The sequence below is a fragment of the Myxine glutinosa genome, chromosome 4 (assembly GCF_964187855.1).
Source record: "Myxine glutinosa chromosome 4, kmMyxGlut1.1, whole genome shotgun sequence".
Classification (NCBI taxonomy): Eukaryota; Metazoa; Chordata; class Myxini; order Myxiniformes; family Myxinidae; genus Myxine; species Myxine glutinosa.
This window is the reverse complement of record NC_136264.1, coordinates 66091746-66114350: the sequence shown is the minus strand read 5'-3', so window position 1 is coordinate 66114350 and position 22605 is coordinate 66091746. Positions and strand designations below refer to the sequence as shown.

General features: G+C 46.9%; 1 protein-coding gene across 1 annotated transcript in view; it reads left to right on the top strand.

The window, feature by feature from the left end:
* The window catches only part of FAT4 (FAT atypical cadherin 4), a 144372-nt gene extending 141213 nt beyond the window's left edge, over positions 1–3159 (top strand). The window contains exons 16-17 of the mRNA XM_068114588.2: positions 694–955; positions 1096–3159. Coding sequence (XP_067970689.2) covers positions 694–955; positions 1096–2969 — 2136 coding nt within the window. The 3' untranslated portion in view covers positions 2970–3159. The remainder of the gene's footprint in view (positions 1–693; positions 956–1095) is intronic.
* The last annotated feature ends 19446 nt before the right edge of the window (positions 3160–22605 follow it).

Genomic DNA, 22605 nt, shown 5'->3' with positions numbered 1-22605 from the left:
CAGACTCGGTGGAGTTTGCTTGAAATTAAAGAAACTGAGTGATCGAGTTAGGTGTGCAAAGTTCTTTGGTTGTCATGAGCGGAGAGTTTAAGAGGCAGGACGAGATGCCAGACTGCCCAAAACACCCGATATGTTCACAAAGACTGCTTTGGCCATTTGCTTGATACTTCAGGCCTCAGGTTAATTCCAGCTGAGACCGAACCATTATACCTGATCTTCGCAAGCCAAAACGGGGCTCCACAACTAGACAGTGAAAGAAGAGAGATGGAAATGTCAGATATGATTATGGATTTCATTTGTTTGCTCAGGATTGTAAGTCAGCTGACAGGTTTGCAGGTAAGGAATTCTGCCTTCGATGTCGGCTCACAACAACTCAACCTGTTGGAAAAAAACAGACAAGGAATATTGCATTTTGGTGGAAGAAGACATGAAGTCTTTGCCATTGATAGTGTCTATGCACATTACAGATGTGGTGTAGGAAACAGCAGGAATATAAAAATACAACATTACACCAACATATATCTCAGGTGTTCATTATTGTTTTTGAAGTAAAGTGCCTGCATAAGACTGGAGGTAAAACGTCACCAAATGCTAATTTTTTAGTTGAATTTCATTGTATATTATAGATGGCAGCATAACATAGTTACCACGTGATATACATTAACAAATGAAGTATTTTGGTTCCATTAACAGGTGGAGGCTGGCCAGCTTGTATACATCTGGATGACTGGGCGTAGTGTCCGGGCAAAACGCCGTATAGCCGAGAAAGTGGTGGACGATGGAACTTGGCATACAATCAGGTTGGAGCGAGTGGGCCGTGGAGGATTACGTGCAATCCTGAATGGAAAAACAATGTGGAGGGATCTAGACCACAGTCCGGAAAACTTTGGTGGCAGCGGCTCCACACAGCTCGGAATTGGAGGTGCACCTTCAGGTGGTCTTGGACTCGGGCCAGGTGTGTTGTTAAAACTGGTCAATGCTGGGGAGCTATGGGCCTACATTCATAATAATATGATGATTGTTTGAACACATTCCACCCCTCAATGATCTCAACAATTTGCCAACATGTAAGTGCTACATTTTCTCTGCTTCTAGGTTACCAAGGCTGTATCCACAGTGTGCGCTACAATGGCCTGGTTCTACCTTTCTCTGGTGATCATCCTGCAGTCATCTTGAAGGCATTTGGTAGCCAGCAGCCAACGTTAGGCTGCAGTGGTCCAGATCTTTGTGGACCTGGCCATCCGGCCTGTGTGCCTGGCCTCCTTTGTGTTGACCGTTGGCTCATCCGTGAATGTGAACTTCCAGGGGCTTGCTCATCGAGCCCTTGTAAAAATGGAGGCCGATGTGAACCCCAACCTTCTAACACCTTCACCTGCCGTTGCCCTTCAAGTCATGCCGGGCCTCTCTGTGGAACACCTATAATTTGCCTCGCAGCTCAATGCCCAGCAGCAACTCAATGTCAAGCTTATGGAGAGATCTTCCAGTGTGTTTTGCTTGAACCTGGCATTGGTCCAATGTCTGGCAGCATGCCATTTTGGGTTTTGGTGCTTGCAGCTTGTGCGCTGGGATTGTTGCTGTTGCTGATGGCTGTTATAGCTGCCTGTATGCATCGCAGACGTCACAAACAGGCTGAGGCTGAAGGGCATTCAGGGACAGCTGGAGCACCCAGCGGAACAGCATTCGCAGGTGGACTTGGAACGAATAAGTTGGGACACAAAGAAGGAATTTCGAACAGTAAAAAAGGCCACAAGATTGGACCCGAAGGAAGTTCCCTTGATGCTTATAGTGCTGTTCCTGGAAGCAGGGCACCTGATGGTATGGCTAAACCAGACATAATAGAAGGAGATGCACCGTACCTTATTGTCGATGAAACTGACATCGGTGAGAGTGCTGGTGAGGCCGATCCAAGTCGAGGTGGGCCTCTGGGGTGGTCGGGGAGTCCTACCCCGGAACATTATGACTTAGAAGCTGCAAGCAGCATAGCACCCTCAGATGCCGATGTCATTAGCCACTACCGGCGATTTAGACCACGCACTGCACTACGAGGCCCTTCCCCATTGCCGCCTGTCACGTCGTATATTCCACCTGGACCTAGCCTTCTTCACCATCACCACCACCACCATGCTTACCCAACTTTATCATCTGCTGCTTCTGGACGTTTGCCATGCACTGGCTTGGACATCTGCCCTAATTACGCTGCTTCTCAGTCCATCCCCAGCTGCTTGCATAGTAGCACTGGGGTTACAACCATGAGTGCAGGCATGAGGCCCTGTGATATGAGAGCAGTCAGCCCAGTAGGCCCACTAGGGCCTCCGGTGGGGCTCTCACTGGCAGAGGTTGAGCGGCTAAACAGTGCAGGTCGCCGTCGCCGAGTTCGTCCGAGCCAAGCAAGTACAGTTGAAGCTTGCAGTTCATCCGAGGAAGGAGCAGCTAGAGAAGGTGGCCGACCTACTCACAGAAGTTATGGAGTTGCACGGGCATTTGGTTCTGAGAGCTCTGGCTCTGAGAGCGAATCTCATGATTCCTTCACTTGCTCCGAGTTTGAAACTGAGCGACCAACCGAGCGACCTCTTCGAACACCGCTGGCCCAGCTTGCTGAATCGGATGGTGCTGATGCGAACGATGACGATGATGAGGATGACGATGATGATGACGAAGACAGCAGCAAAAGCCGTCCACGTCTTATTTCAGCCCATCGCCTTCGAAAGGCTCGAAAGGCTGAACGTTTTACCACAGTTTTACCGTCAACTTTTGCTTGGGATGCGCTTCTCAACCTCAGCCCAAACCTAGGCCATTATATTGATGTTTGTAATGATTTGGCAGCTCTTTCGTTTGAAGAGCCAGTAAGGACAGAAGAAGTGACCGTCCAGGACAAACCTGAACAGTGTGCAGACACTTACAAACAAACCTCCACAATTTCAACCTCTCCCAATGAACCCCCAGTGCAGGAAACAGAGGAATACATATAAGGTACTTGTGTCATTACTTATTTGACTGGAGAGTTCATGCTCAGTTGACCTATGATGACACAGGAGCATTGAAAACATTCTCGGAACCAGCTACTCCCAGTAGTCCAAGACACTCCAACTTTTTTATTATTCGTTTTGACAATATAAGTAAATATAATAAGAACGAAAAAAAAAATCCCCATCAATTATGTGTGTGTGTATATATATATATATATATATATATATATATATATATATATATATATATATATATATATATATATATATATATATATATATATATATATATATATTAAGCTGGTGACGGCACCACAAGTTGGGTCCACCATTTTGTAGATCATCCAGTCATCCATGTTATAAATAATCTTGATCACTCAAAATGTCTGAAGAAATATCTGTAACTGGAAGGGGCTGGGCTGTAGCTTATTTAATGTTGTTAGTCATTTAGATAAGCAAGGCGGGCACCGGAACATCCAGAAATTAAAAGTTGCTGGGGTCTCAGATCCCTATACAGCTTGCCTGGAAACTCGTTGACCCCCTATGGAAAAGTACGCTAATGCGAAGCAACGTCCTGACCTATGATATGTACATTTATCCAGTAAATACTTCCAACTACTACACAAAGGAGGCTATGAAAGCTTATAAGAGCCTGGACAGCTATAAATATTTTTGTGACCGGCTAGGTTCATGGAATGGAGATTCTTCTTCTTGTTCTTCTTCCTCTGAGAATGAACCAGGTTCTCATGGAGCATTGTAGGTTCATAACTATATGGGAATCAGAACTGATTTAGGTGTTTTGATGATTTCAATGAAGAGGTCACAGTGCATGATGGTGGTAGCTGGTTCCAATCACGGAGGATCTTGGGACGGTGAGTGTCTGAGTGCTGCGTGGTCTATCTCTTCATGGAAAAAGTGCTGAGTTCCTCGAGTTCTTGCACCACAATGTTGTAATAACTTGGACTTAGCATGTTAATCCTATTGGCCTTCCTTCTGCCCACCAGGCTTCTCCATCTGAGATCACTCAGCATTTTCTCCAGACATTCTGGTGTCCTATCACCATAATTACCACAGAATAATCTAGAGGCCCTTCTCTGGACTTGTTCTAGTCACTGTATATCCTTCTGGAGATATGAATGCCATGCTGCTGATAATACTCTAATCCAGATCTGACCATAGTGTTATCGGCAGTCACCTTTACCTTAGGACTGCAATCACCTACATTCCTTCTGAGAAAGTCAAGAGTTGTGTTGGCCTTGCTGGTGACTATGTCAAGGTGTTTATACCATGTCAGGATATCTGTGAAAGTGACACTAAGGTATTTACAGTTTTCAGTATTCTGAAGGGTCTGGTTGAGCAGGAAGTATTCTGTTCAATGGGGCTGCTTGGTCCTGCTTGGCATGATCCTAAAGTTCGACAGACTAAGTTCCATCTGCCACATTTTCTCCCACTGCTCAAGAAATGGCACATCATGTTGGAGTTCTCTGTAGCTTCCTTGTCTGATATTTTCTTGAAGAGGAGCCAATAATCCGCAAAAAGCTTGGTGTGAGATACGAACACACTCTGGGAGGTCATTTATGAAAGGTGGTAGTTTGCAGCCCGAGAAAGAAAGGTGGTAGACTTCACAGGATGCTGTGAAGAGAAACAGGTTGAGATGGTTTGGTCATGTGTTGAGGAAGGATGAAAGTGACTGGTTGAGAATAGTGATGGAAATGAATGTAGAAGGAAGTAGAGGACGGGGAAGACCGAGAACGACTTAGCTAAAGATGGTGGAAGAAGAAATCGGGTCAAAGGATTTAACAAGGGGAGATGCAGAAAATAGGGCAAAATGGAGAAGATTGTCATGGGGCCCGCAAGGCTAACCCCCGCTCTAACAAGTAAAATGGCCTTAAAATGCCTGTTGTCTGTCTGTTGTTGGTAGTTTGCAGCCAGAAGTGTATATCAGTTCTTGAAGATATGAGCAATGCATGCTTTTCCCAGTCTTCTGGTAATTCACCTCAATCAGGAGACATCTGGAAATGGGTTGACAGTGATGGGGCGAGTTTGTCAGCCGCTATTTATAGATTGAAGGCTGGTATCGAGTCGAGACCACTGGCTCTGTCTGTCTTCAGATTATTCAATAATTTGGCGTCTCCATTGGTATCCACTGTGATATTATGAATCAGAGGGTAAGGGCTTGACCATTGTCCGGCATACTGTTCATATCCTCTACTGTGAATATGGACTCTGGAACTTGGGTGTCTGCTTTGCTCAAGCTGCCACTTCTGAGGAAACCATTACTATCCTTCAGTGAAGTCATTCCAGATGACTCTTGCCCCTTGCTTTTGACAAAGCCCCAGAATCCCTTGGGGTTAACTTTGACATCTTCACTGACCACTTCCTCCTTGTAGTTCTTACTGGCACTCCTAATTTGGTACTCGTGTCCTATTTTATTCGCTTATATCAAACCATGTCTTGGTTATTTGTTATCTTTGTTTTTGTGTACATAAGTACCAACCAATCCCTTTGTTTCCTTTGGATCGCTCGTCTTATTTGTCTGTTTATCCACTGGTGCCTTTGTCGATGGCATCATTTTTGAGGGTACTCTCCTTTCCATTATCTGTAGTAACTTGGTCCTCTGTTCTACCCAAAGACTTGGAACATGCCAGAGAAACAAGAGGGTTCTGGTGATGTCCAAAATAAGTACCAACCAATTTAATCATCAATGTATGCTTGTAAACACATTGACTTGTCAATACACTCTGTGGGGCTGATTGACTCTAGCAATAGCGTGCCATCGTGCTGTGAATAGGGGGAACTTCTATCAGGAACCCTGTAGAATAAGGCCCGATGGACGGACGGACAGTTTAGCAGCTACCCATCTTTCCTGGCGCTCTGAGTCTACTGGGAATCGGTAGAAACTGGCCCTAGCCGATCTCCCCTCCAATTGGTGCAACCAAAGCACAACAAGTCTCAGGCATTGTAAATAGCAACAGTGATTTGGGTAATTAGAAAACATTGTGTACCAACCGGTCTAGTTTGACCTACAAGATGGTGGATAAACAAAGGCACGTGACCTTGTGACGTCACATGAGTAACCTCTATAAACTGTAAAGTGCTGATGATAATCACCGTGTACAGTCGCCCAATCACGGCTTCCCACACCAACTGCCAATCATGGACAGCCAATCATGCAAACGGTCATTTTACAGCCTCGGCAAATGGTCTCCTTGGCAGGAGAATGTTTTATGAAACCATTTTTCTCTTTGTGAATCGTCTCCCACACTTCTTGTGCAACATCTAAACAATGTGTGCCTCTATAAACAATAAACAGAGGCAAACTTGTTTGTTAATAATAATATGAGTTTCCCTTACAAGGAGCTTTAATGCAGGAGGACGCCATTAGGCCCTGCGCTAGTTTTGCCAACCCATGGTGGCTTGTCCATGCTCTATCATTTTTAAATGTCGAGTGTTAACAAGGAAGCAGCACGTACCATTTTTAACGTCTTTGGTACCCTCAGACGGGGATTGAACCACCGACCTCCCAGACTCCGAATGGACGTTCCAACCATTACACCGCAGAGCCTGGTTAAGTTAATATAGCACTTCTTCTTCTTCTTCTTCTTCTTCTTTTAATGTATTTGTGAGCATTGTTTGACGTTTTTACTCGGATTATATGAAGAAACCCTTTACAAGATGTTCGGAGGCGCACAGAAGCTCCATCCGGTTTTACAAAATGTCGCTCCAATGGCCCAAAGTAAACGGATTTTGGTTCAAATGCAAACTTCGTGGGTTACAAGAAGAGAGCGACTGCTTTGATCAAAATGTTTGTACAAAAATGTTTCAGCGGTGTTTTAAAGGACGATTCGATTCGACACCATCTATCTATTACGTACGCAAGGCATTGGATGAAGAAGTGATGGGAAGGTAAATTGGGTATGAAAAGGGGATTGAAATGTGACATACCCGAGGGACGGTGGACGGGCAGGGCCCGACAAGAATTCCTCCATTTTTGTGATGTATGTAATATGTAAATGGTTTTTGTGTGTATAGGTCTTATGATTGCATTGTTAAGTTTGTCTCTACCACTTCAGAGCTTTTGTAAACTCATACAAACATTGTTATTATTTATGCTTATTTGTTTGGCAAATGCATTTTTTTTATCTTGTTTATTTTATTATCCACCCTTGTTCCTTTTAATAATAAATGGCTGTTTTTTCAGGGTTGTACTATTTTTGTATATTCAAATGGAGTTTTATTGATCAACTGGCATCATTGTCACATCAGATCATTATTGTTGACTTTGGCCTCAAAATAATACTGGGGGGAGTGAGAGGAGAGGAGGGATGAAGACGAGGGGAATGAGGAGAGGATAAGGAGAGGGGCTGGAGGAGGAGAGGGTGGGGAGGAGGAGAAGAGGGGAAGCGTGGGAGTGTGACAGGTGTTGGGGGAGGGGAGTGAGAGGAGGAGGGGAGAGTGGTGAGGGAGCTGGAGGAGGAGAGGAGGATGAGAGAGGAGGAGCAAGACGAGGTGGGAGAGAGGAGGAGGAGGAGATGGGGAGAGAGAAAGGAGGAGTGTGACAGGTGTTGGTGGGAGAGGAGGAGGAAGAGAAGAGGGAGATGAGGAGGGAGATAGGAAGATGAGGAGGGAGAGAGGAAGAGGAGAGGGTGGGGGAGGACTAGAGTGCAGAGTGGAGAAGGACGAGAGGGAAGGGAGGAGTGTGACAGGTGTTGGGGGGAGGGGAGGGGAGGGAGAGGAGGAGGGGAGAGTGGGGAGGGAGCTGGAGGAGGAGAGGAGGATGAGAGGGGAGAGAGAGGAGGAGGAGAATGAGGTGGGAGAGAGGAGGAAGAGGGGGAGGAGAAAGAGAAGAGGGGGAGATGGGGAGAGAGAAGGGAGGAGTGTAACAGGTGTTGGTGGGAGAGGAGGAGGGAAGAGTGGGGAAGGAGGAGGAAGAGAAAAGGGGGAGATAGGAAGATGAGGAGGGAGAGAGGAGGAGGACGAATTTACAGAGTGGAGAAGGAGGAGAGGGAAGGGGGGAGTGTGACAGGTGTTGGGGGGAGGGGGGGAGTGAGAGGAGGAGGGGAGAGTGGGGAGGGAGCTGGAGGAAGAGATGAGGTGGAGGAGAGGGAAGGGAGTAGTGTGACAGAGGTGCTTGGGATGTGGGTGAGGTGGGATAGAGGAGGAAGGAAGGGAGAGAGAGGGAGGAGAAGATCAAATAATTTTGCAAATGCTGTCGATGTGCAGTCAGTTTATACATAATGTCTCGTAATCGTCTTCCACTGAAGAGAAAAACTTATAACTGATGGGTGTTAACCCGACATTTGAGCCCGATTGACGTGCCCGATGTCAACATCTTTGCTGAAATGTTCAGTAGGAATAACAGAAATCTCCGCTTTTGAACGGAGGTGATTTTGTTCACCGTTTACATTGAAATTTCCACCCTCGTCTACCATATCACCGAAGTGCAAAGTACAATGCGGGTCATCGGTCTAGTAAGTCCAGTGCACTCAAATAACTTTAGTGTAAGGAATGTAAGCAGAGAGCATGCTTTACAGTAAAACATTAAAATGATTATGATAAACGGGATTTCAGGATTGGAGTCCAGGAGTTTAAGATTCGCGGTTAAGAAAATAGAGATGAGGTTCTTTCAGGTTCAAATCATTGGCATATCTGTACCCGGGTGCATTTGAGAAACATTCTGTTCGTAGTTTTCATTTACATCTTGCGATATAATGTTCTTGACTGCCTTTCCGTGCTTTAAAATGCCACACTAATTCATTTAATAGCTTGGGATTTCCAACTTTCCTGCCACTTGAATGGATGGTAAGCGGGACTCCACTTTGCACAACTCCCGAGAGAAGTTTCCCACAAGTCCTAATTTACATCTTGCTATTTCAATTCTTCTTAAGACTTCATCATGAAATGACAGGTCGTTTGAAACCCAATAACCGTCCTCAGTCCCCTTCACCCCTCACACACACCCGGATCGAATGTTCTGTTTGGTAAAATTTGAATTTCCTCCCACGAATGCATCACTAGAATGTAAAGGTGATCCATACTTACTTTAAATATAGAAATATCACTTTGTTTATGTAAATAAAAGACCAAAAATTTTTTTTTTCTCCTACAAAGCCATTTATTTCTGTTTTAATTTGTGAACATCAAATTTCAACATAAACTACATTCTCAGGACATTTTTTTCAATCGTCCGACAACATTTTCCACTAAACGCGAAAGAAACTCCTCTGGAAAATCAGCAAAAAACATTGCGGATAAAACTATCCAATTCATCAAATTAGCAGGTTTGCTGGTGAACACTTTTTATTTCGGCCAGTCCCACAAAATGAAAAAAATACACGGGCTGAAATCAGGACTTCTGGATGGCCGCTCCATCGGAATTATGGCCGCTCCATCCATCCAAGCAATTATGAACTTCAATCGAGAAGTGCGGAGGGGCACCATCTTGCAGAAAAAAAAAACTTTCATCTGTGTTGCCCTGTTACTGCATTTTTTAAGAAAAAGTTTTGAAGTATTTCCAAGTATCTCTGTCCATTCATTGTTTTGCGGAGGATTTCAGGTCCACTGAGTTGGGTTGAAGTCATTCTACACCAAACAAGCAGTTTTGGCCCAATTTGGATGCATTCGACTATAGTTTCTGGATCATTTCCTCACCCGTATTAGCAGTTATGCCTCATAATAAAACCACCAACATGGAAAACAGCCTCGTCAGACTAGATAATGTTATGTAACACATGTGGGCAGTCACCAACCCACTGAAGGAAATGTTCACAAAACGCCATTCTCTTGTCACAATCATCTGGAAGCAACTGCTGAACATAATGAGATTTGTATGATTTACATTCTAAGTCCTTTTTCAGAATGGCCAGAATTGCAAGATAACGTATTCCACTCTCCCTTACTAGTTACCACTCGTCTGATCGACTTATTAGAGCTCCTTGTGAACATGCCTCATACCCGGTCAATGTTTTCTGGTGATCCCACTGTGGTACGTCTTCCTGATTTTCTTGCATCCTTGACTGACACCAGTTAAATTTTTTGTGACATTTTAAAATCGTTTTTTGGTCCAAAGTTGCTTGTCTTCCCATTTCTTGTTGCCATCATCTTTGAAATGTGATTACAGACTGCCAAGCCTAATTCCTTGCAGCAATTCATGCTCTTCCGTTTTTGCACCATGTTTATTTATTGCAGTGATGGTGGCTAACTTCCAGACAGATGGAAAATGACCCAGAGAGAATGATCCAGTGAACAGAGCAGAAAGAGGATGAGCAATAGCAACAGAGCAGGTTTTTAGGCCTCATGCACTGATGCTGCCTGGGCCTGTCATATATTCGGAGTCGAGGTTTGCCAGAAACCTCTCCACCATCCCAAGTGGGAAAGACGGCATCCAGGAGCAGTTGTGTGAGAAGGAAGGGTAGATGAAGGAAGCATACACACAATTTGGAAGCAAACACAGAATTGAGGCATTCGGCCTTCTTGTGGGCAGTCAGCTGAGGTGCCATTTGAAGTGAGGGAAGCTATGGACACCAAAGACAGAATTGATAAGGCACCACCAGGTCTTTGAAGAAGAAGACAGGTTTGAAAGTTCAGCCTTGAGGGTGGCCAGATGTTTTCTGGCTTACCTGAGAGAGGACACAAACTTATTCTGGGTTTTGTAGAATGATATGAGGTTGCCTTCCATCGGATTTGCCTTCCAAGAAGAGAAGGCAAGTTGTTTGAAGGCAACTGCCTCGTCACAGGATTCTGTGCATTAAGGGGAGAGGATAGATATGATAACTGCAGACATATAAATCTGTCCATAAGGGAAGCAAGCTTGTGTGGAAGGATTCCCAGGCAGTATTAATATCAGGAGCTGGAGAAAATGGAGGACCAGTCTTGAGATGATAGGGCAGCTTGCATTCCCTGCCAATCAGCTTGAGTGAACTGCCAGATTCTACAGTGCTGAGGCAGCTCTTTGACAATATCCAGAGAAATGTTGACTCCCACAAGCTCATGAACGGATGAACCCATTGAAGCAGAAAAGCAATGACACATTGGAAGAAAATTTCATCATTACCAAGTCCAGAAGGGAGGACATGCCATTGGGAGAAATTTATATTGGAAGGTTTATTGATTGGGTAAGGCCCATGGAGTCACAGAAGTCCTTTGCTCCAATGCCATGGCTGGTTGAAGAGGTACCAACACCCAGCTAATTGGCATAGTGACAGTTCAAATCACCACATATGAGGAAGAGAGAGTTGTGATGCATGGTTATACGATGGTCCTTGTAGGCAGGGAAGGAGATGTAATTATTAGAGCCATCCTATTTGGAGTATGGTGCAACACACAAACGGGAGGTGGTCGGATAAGTGAAAGCACATCTCTCCCAGCTTCCTCTCTCATTTCCCTCCACCCCACTCACCGCACACCCTCCCAGCTTACCCACCCCACTACTCTCCTTGCTCCTTTCCACTTCCCTCGCCCTGTCAGCAACTCGTCCACTGTTCCGAATTGTGTGGACCTCAAACTTCTGAAGCCTCCACTCCAACCTGACAGATCCTCTCAAACCAGACAGCTGCCAATAAACCAGACATCATCTGCTTAACATAATCCTTCCTCCCACAGGCATCCTGACTCTTTAGCATCTCTCCCTAGCATTGTCTCCTCTGGTTTGACTGATCTGAACTGTCCTGGTGGCGATGTTGAACTGTGCATCAAGAACTCAATTTGTCATCTGTGTTCTACTCTTACACCTCACAAACCCCGGCAGTAATTCTGGCTGCAACTTCCCCTCCACTCTCATCTCTTATTTGTTTTTGCATTGTACCATCCTTCAAACAGTTACCACTGCATTTATATATCTCTAACGACATGGATCAACTTTAACCACTCATCCCAACACTCTATTCCTCATGTGCGGAGATTTAAATTGTCACCATACAAATTGGCTGGGTGTTGGTACCTCTCTCACCACTCATGGCATGTCAGCAATATATACCACCCTTGATATTAATTTATCCTTGGAAATCATCCACAGAAACCTGCTCTCAATTATGCACAGATTTCATCTTCAGTTATCATACCCATCTGACCAACCATTGCACAATTAATCCTGTGATGAGGCAGTTGCCTTAAAACAACTTGCCTTCTCTTCCTGGGAGGCAAATCCAACTGAAGGCAACCTCAAATTATTCCACAAAGTCCACACAAGCGTGTGTCTACTCTCAAGAGAGCCAGAAAATGATATCTGTTCAACTTCAAGACACCTTCCAAACTTCTCTCCCTCTCCTAAAACCTGGTGATGCCTTGTTAAGTCTGTTTCTGGTGCATGCTCCCCTTCCATCGCTTCCCTATTCAAATGGCACTGCAGCCGACTCCGCTCGCGAATGCTGAATGCCTAAATTCTGTGTTTGCTTCCAAACCTTGTCCCCAACCCCTCTATCTTTCTGTAGCCACCCTTCCCAGTTGTACCCAACTGCTCCTACATTTTGTATATTTTGCATGTCAAGACTTGAAGGTGGAGAAGTTTCTGGCAACTCTCAACTCTGATTTCTGCAACTGGACCAGATGGCACCAACACATGTGTCCTAAATACTTGTTCTGATGCTCTTGTACATCCTCTTTGCCCTTTTAACCATATAACTTACCCTATGTCATCTTCCATCTGCTTGGAAATCAGTCAACCTCACCACATTGCATAAACAACGTGCAAAAATCATCCGCTTAATTGCAGACCTAACACCTTGCTTCCAATCATCACCAATGTCATGAAATCCATCATTGCAGTTGACATAAAACCCTTCCTTTTCTCCACCAACCTCATATCTCAAAACATCAATTCGGATTCAGACCAGGTCACTCTACCATGGACATGCTTCTTCTACTCTCTCAACAATGGATGGAGGCCCTCAATGCCAGACATGAGATCAGGGCCGTTCTCTCTGGACTTATGAATAACCGAATAACCCCCATACAAAACATGATCCTTTGTACCACAGTTAAAACACACCCCCAAAACACCCACCCCCCCCCCCTCCTCCCTCAATAAACTTCTGTTTTTTGTCCCTGAGGGTTTGCTCCTGTATCCATCTTGTCCACCCCTTGCATCTTCCCATACCACTCATTCTTACCTGCATATTTTGCTTGTCTGTCTCCATTTATTTTGTCCCTCATCCCTGCTGTTGGCATTTCCCCCCTTTCTATTGTTCCTTGTGTTCTGTTGCATCTTCATCCCGCCTGTGTTCTAGCTCTTCCATAGCCTTGATTTTGCATTCAAATAAAAAATCTCTTGAGGCCTGTGGAGGAGTCCCGCGGAGGACCAAGAGAAGTGACCATGACCGGGAAAATGGAAATGGAAAACCCTATGGAGTATGGAGTATGGAGTATGTCCAAGGTGTTGAGAGCCATTTAGAGTCTGGGTGACCAAAAGCTTCCGACCATTTTTCTTAACCTTTAGAACTCCTTTCTTCACTCTTGAGTGTGGAGTCACATTTTATTAAGTGTTGCTGACTGAAACATAGAGTTGTTCAATTAAAAGTTGAAAGAACTCATGTGGTAGACATAATATTGTTACGGATCTGTCGCCAGCCTTCTCCCCTTAACAAGGGGGGATTAATCCCCTTGTCTTTACTGACCTGGCGCGACCCACGTATATTCCCACGTATATATGCCCACGTATATTCACGACCAACTCCTCTGCTTCTATTCCCTGGCGTGCGCGTTCCCATGTGAGGGTCAAGTTCAACAACGGTATACTGCGAGTTCTCTTCTCAAGTCCTTAACGAGGGTTTTCTCATGCACTCGTTCACAACCCAAGCGCCTCTGCGAGCCCTTCTGCAAGTCCTTCGCGCTACTGGTGCAAGTCTTTAGCGCTACTGGTGCAAGTCCTTCGCGCTACTGGTGCAAGTCCTTCGCGCTACTGGTGCAAGTCCTTCGCGCTACTGGTGCAAGTCCTTCGCGCTACTGGTGCAAGTCCTGTTGAGGGCTTTTCGCATCGGGTTATATAGCCCCGCCCCGCGAGCTTTCTGGAACTCACCAGACTCTTCTCACCACGCCCTCTGACGCAACGCCGACGCCACCACCCTCGAGCTCTCATTGGCGGCTTATGCTTACCGTCCCCACTGCTGCTGCGCCGACCTCAACCCTCCTCCACCTTCTGAGGCCCACCTCGTGTTAACTCGCGCCCAACACAACCAGGGCTTTTTAGCCGCAATGGATCGAGCCTATTGACGTGGAATGGTTTGTAGAAGTACGGCCTATCCTCCTGTCTTTACACAACGCCGGATTAACACTGGAAGGGGCCTACTCTCACATATACTAAGACATAACTATACTACAAATGAGGCTACATGTTGCACGTGTGACTATCTATGGGGGGCAAACCTTTAACCTTTATTAAACTCACTGTACACATCTCAAAACCGTAGCAATATTTTTGCAAGGATTGTTTTTAACGTTTACCTTTCTTGCATCATTGTAGTTCCAAGAATCTTTGAACTCCCCACATTGATTAATTTACATCATTATGACCTCTATGTGCTTTTACATTGGTTTGGAATAAAAAGACTGAAAACTGAATTAAATGTCGTTTCTTTATTTTAATGTTTTTTGAGAAAATGTTGTTTCAAAACAATAACAAGAAAGAGCCATCAGAGATTGCAGATCCTCGCCAAGACGTGTTTATGTGGTTTATTGATGACGTAGATTTATATTGAATCCAATATGGCTGCCAAACCACATGCCCATATACATCAATTTAATTCTCCCATACAATTTTTGGGTAGGTCATGCTCAAAAAAATTCAAACTGATCGGATCAAGCGTTCTACTTGTCTAATTATGACGTCATAATGAAGGCACCGCAGACATCATCATGAATATATTGTTGTGGATCTGCCGCCGGCCTTCTCCCCTTACCAAGGGGGGATTAGTCCCCTTGTCTTTGACTGACCTGGCGCGACCCAGGACCTATTACGTCCCTTCGGGACAGTGCTAAATAGGGTTTAAGGACCAAATTCGCTGTTACCTAAGTACTAGCGCTGTCCTGGAAGCGAGGAAATAAGACCCGCATGAACCACGTGTGATGATACGCCGAGCGGTTTGCGTACTCGTGATCCGCGCTATTATTAGTTACTATACCCGATTGGAGCGATCTTATTCGTACCACGCTTAGTCGATGGAGAAATCACAAAGGCGATCGAATTGGATGGAAGAACAGAATTTATTTACACTATACAATGGTAGAAGAAGCAGAGACACAGAGCAATCCTTAAAAACAGTCTTACTTAATACCCAGGACAAACAGGCCCGTCTCACACACACACTCACACGGGGATTGCTGATCGGCAGGATGATGTTCAGCACGTCCAGGGATGGCTCTCGTGCAGCCCTCTCCGGTCCCCAGCACGTCCCTTGGAGATGGAAGTAGGTGAAAGCAGGAGCTCGCCGCGTGTCGCTTGAACAATCGGGTTATCACGGGGCGCACGGTAGGGAGCGGACTTTGACGCAGCTGGCGGTTATTCACTTGCGGCTATGGCCGCGCTCACTCGCGTGGCTGAAAAGCGCTATATGCGTTACCGGCGCATCTGGCTGCGCCTGCGTACTTGTACGGTTCAACGCCTCTTCTTTTATCTCCTGGCGTGCACATTCTAATGCGAGGTCAAAGTTCAACAACGGTGAGTGATGCACGTTCTCTCTCTCTCTCTCTCTCTCTTCATGTCCTTTGCCACTACCGTATGCACGCGAGTCCTCTTATCAAGCTCCCTCTCTGCAAGTCCTTTTGAGGGCTTTTATCAAGCTCCCTCTCTGCAAGTCCTGCTTGAGCGCTTTGCGCAGCGGGTTATATTGGCACGCCCCGCGAACCTTCTGGAACTCACCAGATGCGCCTCACCACGCCCTCTCACGTCATTCCGCTCGAGCTCTGATTGTCTGGTGGCTCTTACCGTCATCGCCTCTGCCGCTCCCGACCTCAACGCCGCCCCCACCTTTTTAGGCCTACCTCGTGTTACTCGACTAGTGGACAGCCAAATGGGGCGCGTGATGGATTGCGCCCATAGAGGTAGAATTGGAGGCTGGACGCAAAATGAATGGGGCCTACTCTCCTGTCTTTACACCACGCAGGTACTAATAGGGGAAATGGCCTATTCTTACACATACTAAGACATAACTATACTACAAATGGGCCTATATGTTGCTCGTGTGACTAACTATGGGGGGGAAAACCTTTAACCTTTAATGCCTTCAATGTGCAAATCTCAAAACCGAAGCACTGCCCCCCTCCCTTGCCAGACTCGTCCCCGAGTCGAACCCACACAAGTGAGAACGACCGGTTTTGAGAAAGGTTTGGGACTAGTTTTTAATTTACGTGTGACACTTAGATGTGGTTCCCCTCTAACATTTAATCTTACTCCCTGTATGTGACAGTTTTACAATACTAGATATGTCCCACCTACTGCGTTGTGTAACTAACTCTAAATGACTCGCACCCACAGCTAACCGAATTGCGGAATTGTTTTGAAACTAAACATAAAGCCGGTGGGTAGCATCTTATTTACAATTACAGAACCTAATTATTTACATTCCTATAACCCAGGACCTGTTCTTTTGTGGAAAGAAGATTGGAGGGGAGAAAAAGCACAGCAATGCACCAATACACATAACACAAAAAGTTCACATTTCAAATGTCATATTTGCTGCTTGGCTGCATCGTCTTGCTTCCTGCTTCATCTTCAGTGTGCAATAATAATAATAAAATACTTAAAAGTCTTCTTTCCTGGCACACCAGAATACAATGTACAAACCATGTCCGTTTTTATTGCCAGCAGGGCCAATCTCATGTGGCCCGACTGCGTGACATCGACGCCACTTAAAACCAGTGGTCCGCAGGTGCAAAGTAAGTTTGCAGCAAATGACTGCTCAGCAAAAATGCAAGGCCACAGAACATGTGGTCCATCAGGTGTATTGTGGTGCAGCAAAATGCAGCAGGGGTGCCGCACAGGTGTAGCCAGGTGCAGCTGCACCGTTCAGTGTTCCTGCACACTCCCCTCCAAAATGGGTCCATGGGTGGGGAGGAGAGACAAAGCACAGTTAGCAAAGGAAAGGACGCAAAGGTACACACAATACAAGGCAATGCAACATGAGGGGCGCGGGAAAGTGAGCAGAGCAAACTCGTCCCTAACCGTTCGTAACCCCCCATATCAGCTTACCCTACCCTTGCCCTTCCCTGCATTTACAAATTACAAATTCGTCTATGTCCTGTCTCCCATATCCCCCTCTAAACCAAATTCGTCTTCCAATCCCTCCCAAGAAGGAAGAGATGGAATAAACACATTGTCCAATCACGTCGAGATGCATCTCACCCACTCAAATCGGTCACTTGGTGCTGGTGCGGAGCTTTGTCACCTTGGTGAATGAATGTGGATGGTGCGAAGGGATTTCTCATCCGAGCTACACTAGTTGACATTAACTTTTAAACTAACCCGGGGGCATGCCCTGCCAATCGGCATCTTTAAACTATGTGGTTCTAAAAACCAAATTACCCATTGACCACTCTGCGGTGCCCATGAATTTGGGTCTCACTCCCCAATTTTTCAATCTGTGCCTTTGCACAATTTCGGGGCTGGGTCATGTGGCTCCACTAGCAGGTCCAACTACCTGCGCACCTCCGCCACTGAAGTCACCACCCGAGCTTACCTTGCTCCTTGCGACTACCCTAAATCGGAGAAGGCCCTAACTGGCTCTCTCACCCCTCTGATGCCCTCTCTGGCATTGGGCTACCCGGGTCCTTTCCTAGGATCCTCGGGCCCCACTGAACACTACTCTGGCTGGCTCCCAGAGCCTACCTGCGGCCTCACCTGGCCGACAGACTACCAGTGGTGGAGTGCCCCAATAACCATACGCACCAACAAAGCCCACACGCCCAGCCATTCACTGACTCATGCACCCATCCAAGCACTTCTTTGCCACTACCTGCACCACAGGTGTCAATATCCAATAATTTACCTAGACCCTCTACCTGACTTTAAACTACCCTCCCCGGGTATTCGTGAAGGGGTCCATCTCCCCCCATTCACTCCTTCGCACCATGCATTCCACACCTTTTATCCCGCACCAAGCATTCCGCACCAAATATTCACACACACACCAAGCTCTCTTGCACACCTCTTGTGCTCTTACACCTTTTCTCCACTTGCACCCCCTGCAAGTCAATTCATTCAACACAATTCCACTTGTCCTCAATACACCACTCATACACCACCTCTGGTTATCCCCAACCAATGCCTCATTTGTGCCTCATTCTCAAGCTCATCACACACAGTGGTTCTCATTCAATTCCTCATTTGTTCAATCTCATCCACACACACAATTTCTCCACACGACAACACACACACAGCATCATCTAACTAACTATTTCCCTCTAACACTCGTGCTCCCCTGTCTTCCCTTTACACTAAGCACACCCTCGTCATGAAAACAACCATCTAATCTCTCTACGTCCCCTCTACCTGTACCAATGTCTCTACTTAAATCTCGCCCCTATCGTCATCTCTAAATCCCTAACAATATCCTAGCCCGCCCTCGGCTAGTTTACACTGCCACCCCATATTCTAATGCTCATGTGCCCCAATGAGGGATGGTAAAACGACCATCCCTCCACACCGGGCACCATTCGCGAACGCCATTACTATCCGTCCACTGCACTATGAGCCTCTCGGTGCAGAAATACATTTTCACAGCTCGGCTTCGAAAAGCCGAGCAATGCATGCGGTGGTTGGTCTACTGTTGGTTGGGTCCGTCCGGCATTTCCGATTCAGGGGAGGAGGTTTTGTTGGGCCAAGGTTCCAGGCGCCATCTCTGCGCGGAGCCTTTCGGCCCCCTACACGATGGCCCAACCTCCCACGGTCGGAGCACCGTGCCCGCCAGGGGGCGAAGCTCTGACCTCTCCTACCCCCCCTCGAACCGTGCCGATCGCCTTTCCCGCCAAGGCATGGCACCGACCATACAGGGCAGGGCCGGGCACGAATCGTGCACGCCGCCGTGGCAACGATCCCCGCCGATCCCCTCTGCACACACAGCACACCACGCACCGAGGACTCGTGTCGGCTATACGTCGCCCTAAACGCTCCCCCGGTCTGCGTCGATGCCCGGGTCGCATTCTCACACCCACACGTGACCCACTCCTCTCTCGCACACTGAGGCGCCCCCATATACTCTATTACTGCACTCTCCTGTGCACACTCTTCTCTTGCACACTCAGGTGCACACCACTTAGGCGCACTCACGCCATTCGCACACTCCATCATCACACACCCTCGCGCATATCCTGGCGCACTCATACTACCCGCGCACTCTGTTACACACTTGGCCATCGCACACCCTCACGCACACTCTCTTGTTATACCCTCAGTAACAACCACGGGTGTGCACTCTCCCGGTACACACCCCATCACACGCTCTGGTGTGCATTCTCCCTCACTCTCGGCCATCGCACACTCTGTTTCACACTCCGTTTCACACTCCTCCCACATACACTCCGTTGTGCATTCTTCCTCACACTCTGTAACACACTCTCCTGTTACACACTCGCGCTTCGGTGCCGTTCGCACACGCGTGCCATTCGCTTTCACACATCGCACCACGGGCCTTCCACGAGCGCCCGGGTTGCGTTTCGATCACAAGCGTGCCAAAAATGTTTTCGCGCCAAACACTTTCGTGCCATATACACTCCTACTCACCTTCGGGACCCTTTTCCACGGCAGCACCTGCAAACTTTCATTTTCGTTAGGAAGCACGACATCACAATGCAAATCCAGACTTTGTGCAAATCCCATTTCTTCCTCCCACGATACATTTCCTACCTCTGCCGTCTCTTCAATTTCAATTATAACCATTTCCTTACCTTTTTCCTCGACGACCGCCGGTGCACACAAAATTTTATTTTCCAACTCGGCGGCCGTCGGCTTTTCCACATGCGCTCTTTTCCACACGCGCTTCCGTGACTTTCCGAGTCACGATCTCTAACCCCTCGGTCAACTTGGTTGCGCTCTGCTCTTCCTTGCTCTCCCCGCGTTCCTCACATCACGTTACCCCGTCGTGTCCCTTTGCGACCTCTTCGCTCAACTTGCGTCTTATGTCCTTCCCTGTCTCTTTTATTTCCTTTTTCGACGCCACCCTCATTTTTCTCAATTCGTTCTTTCGGGTGTCCATTTTGCTTTCCAGCCCGTTTTTCGCCTCTTCCAATTGATCACCCATCTTTTTTATGTCCCTGGTTGATTTGTCCCCCATTTCCTTCAATTGGCCCCCCAATTTCTTCCAATTGGCCACCCATTTTGTTTTCCAACCCTTTTATTTCCCAGGTGGCTCTGTCCCCCTCCATTTTTATAGATGCCTGTATTTGTGCCATAAACAATTGCATGTACCTCGGCACCGCGGGCTTGGCTTCCGCCGCCATGTGCGAGGCGCCACCATTCTCTACCCCGACTGCTGGCCCCTCATCGATGTCCTCCTCTTCTCCCACTTCCTCCCGGGGGTCCTGGGTTATTGATTCTTCGTTAGCTACCTCCTTTTCTACCCCCACTGGCATTCGACCGTCTTGGCTAGCCATGGCACGAATTTAATTTGGATGTTGATAATTAAATTTTGGTCGCTCGTAATTTTGAGTACATTAAGCGCACTTCGGGTCCTATCCCAACTCCTGACACCAATTGTTGTGGATCTGCCGCCGGCCTTCTCCCCTTACCAAGGGGGGATTAGTCCCCTTGTCTTTGACTGACCTGGCGTGACCCGGGACCTATTACGTCCCTTCCGGACAGTGCTAAATAGGGTTTCAGGACCAAATTCGCTGTTACCTAAGTACTAGCGCTGCCCTGGAAGTGAGGAAATAAGCCCCGCATGAACCATGTGTGATGATGATACGCCGAGCGGTTTGCGTACACGTGATCCACGCTATTATTAGTTACTATACCCGATTGGAGCGATTTTATTCGTACCACGCTTAGTCAATGGAGAAATCACAAAGGCGATCGAATTGGAAGGAAGAACAGAATTTATTTACACTATACAATGGTAGAAGAAGCAGAGACACAGAGCAATCCTTAAAAACAGTCTTATTTAATACCCAGGACAAACGGGCCCGTCACACACACACACTCACACGGGGATTGCTGATCGGCAGGATGATGTTCAGCGCGTCCAGGGATGGCTCTCATGCAGCCCTCTCCGGTCCCCGGCACGTCCATTGGAGATGGAAGTAGGTGAAAGCAGGAGCTCGCCGCGTGTCGCCTGAACAATCGGGTTATCACGGGGCACACGGTAGGGAGCGGACTTTGGCGCGGCTGGCGGTTATTCACTTGCGGCTATGGCCGCGCTCACTCGCTTGGCTGAAAAGCACTATATGCGTTACCGGCGCATCTGGTTGCGCCCGCGTACTTGTACGGTTCAACGCCTCTTCTTTTATCTCCTGGCGCGCACGTTCTAATGCGAGGTCAAAGTTCAACAACGGCGAGTGATGCACATTCTCTCTCTCTCTCTTCACGTCCTTTGCCACTGCCGTATGCACGCGAGTCCTCTTATCAAGCTCCCTCTCTGCAAGTCCTTTTGAGGGCTTTTATCAAGCTCCCTCTCTGCAAGTCCTGATTGAGGGCTTTGCGCAGCGGGTTATATAGGCACGCCCCGCGAACCTTCTGGAACTCACCAGACGCGCCTCACCACGCCCTTTACACCATACCGCTCGAGCTCTGATTGGCTGGTGGCTCTTACCGTCATCGCCTCTGCCGCTCCCGACCTCAATGCCACCCCCACCTTTTTAGGCCTACCTCGTGTTACTCAACTAGTGGACAGCCAAATGGGGCGCGGGATGGATTGCGCCCATAGAGGTAGAATTGGAGGGTGGACGCAAAATGAATGGGGCCTACTCTCCTGTCTTTACACAACGCAGGTACTAAGAGGGGAAATGGCCTATTCTTACACATACTAAGACATAACTATACTACAAATGGGCCTATATGTTGCTCGTGTGACTAACTATGGGGGGGCAAACCTTTAACCTTTAATGCCTTCAATGTGCAAATCTCAAAACAGCAGCAATATCTTGTTCTCAATGGGGATTACTTGACAATGAGCCATGTTTAAATTTTTTCCATGGAGTGGTTTGGGAGATATAGAGGTGCAAAATTTTTCGGTTTTTCAAAAATGGCGCCATACCATGTGACCTATGACGTCATAATTATTAAACATATACAGGAAGAGGCACTCCTATGGTGAAAATTTGTTGGCAATCAGACCAGCAGTTTCAGAGAAAAGCATACACACGTTCTGTGTGCACAAACAAACAAACGGATCCAAATGCAACACCCTCTCCTTTGGTGAGGGTAACAAAAAAACGATAAAAATTACAGATACATTCAAAGTACACCGAACCATGCCAAATAATTAAATGTCCTCCAGCGCGGCAGTGCCGCCATGCAGAGCCTAGATGCTATATTGGGAGGGAGAGGTGTACGGTAAATTGATTGATTAATTGCATAATTAAAATCAATAAATAATGACGAAACAATATTTTCTTAATCAATTGGCTAATAGCACACCAAAACCACCAGTACTTCATCCGAAGCTGTAACTTTTTGAAAATTAATTAAATAAGTCATTAATCAAAAAAATCAAATAAT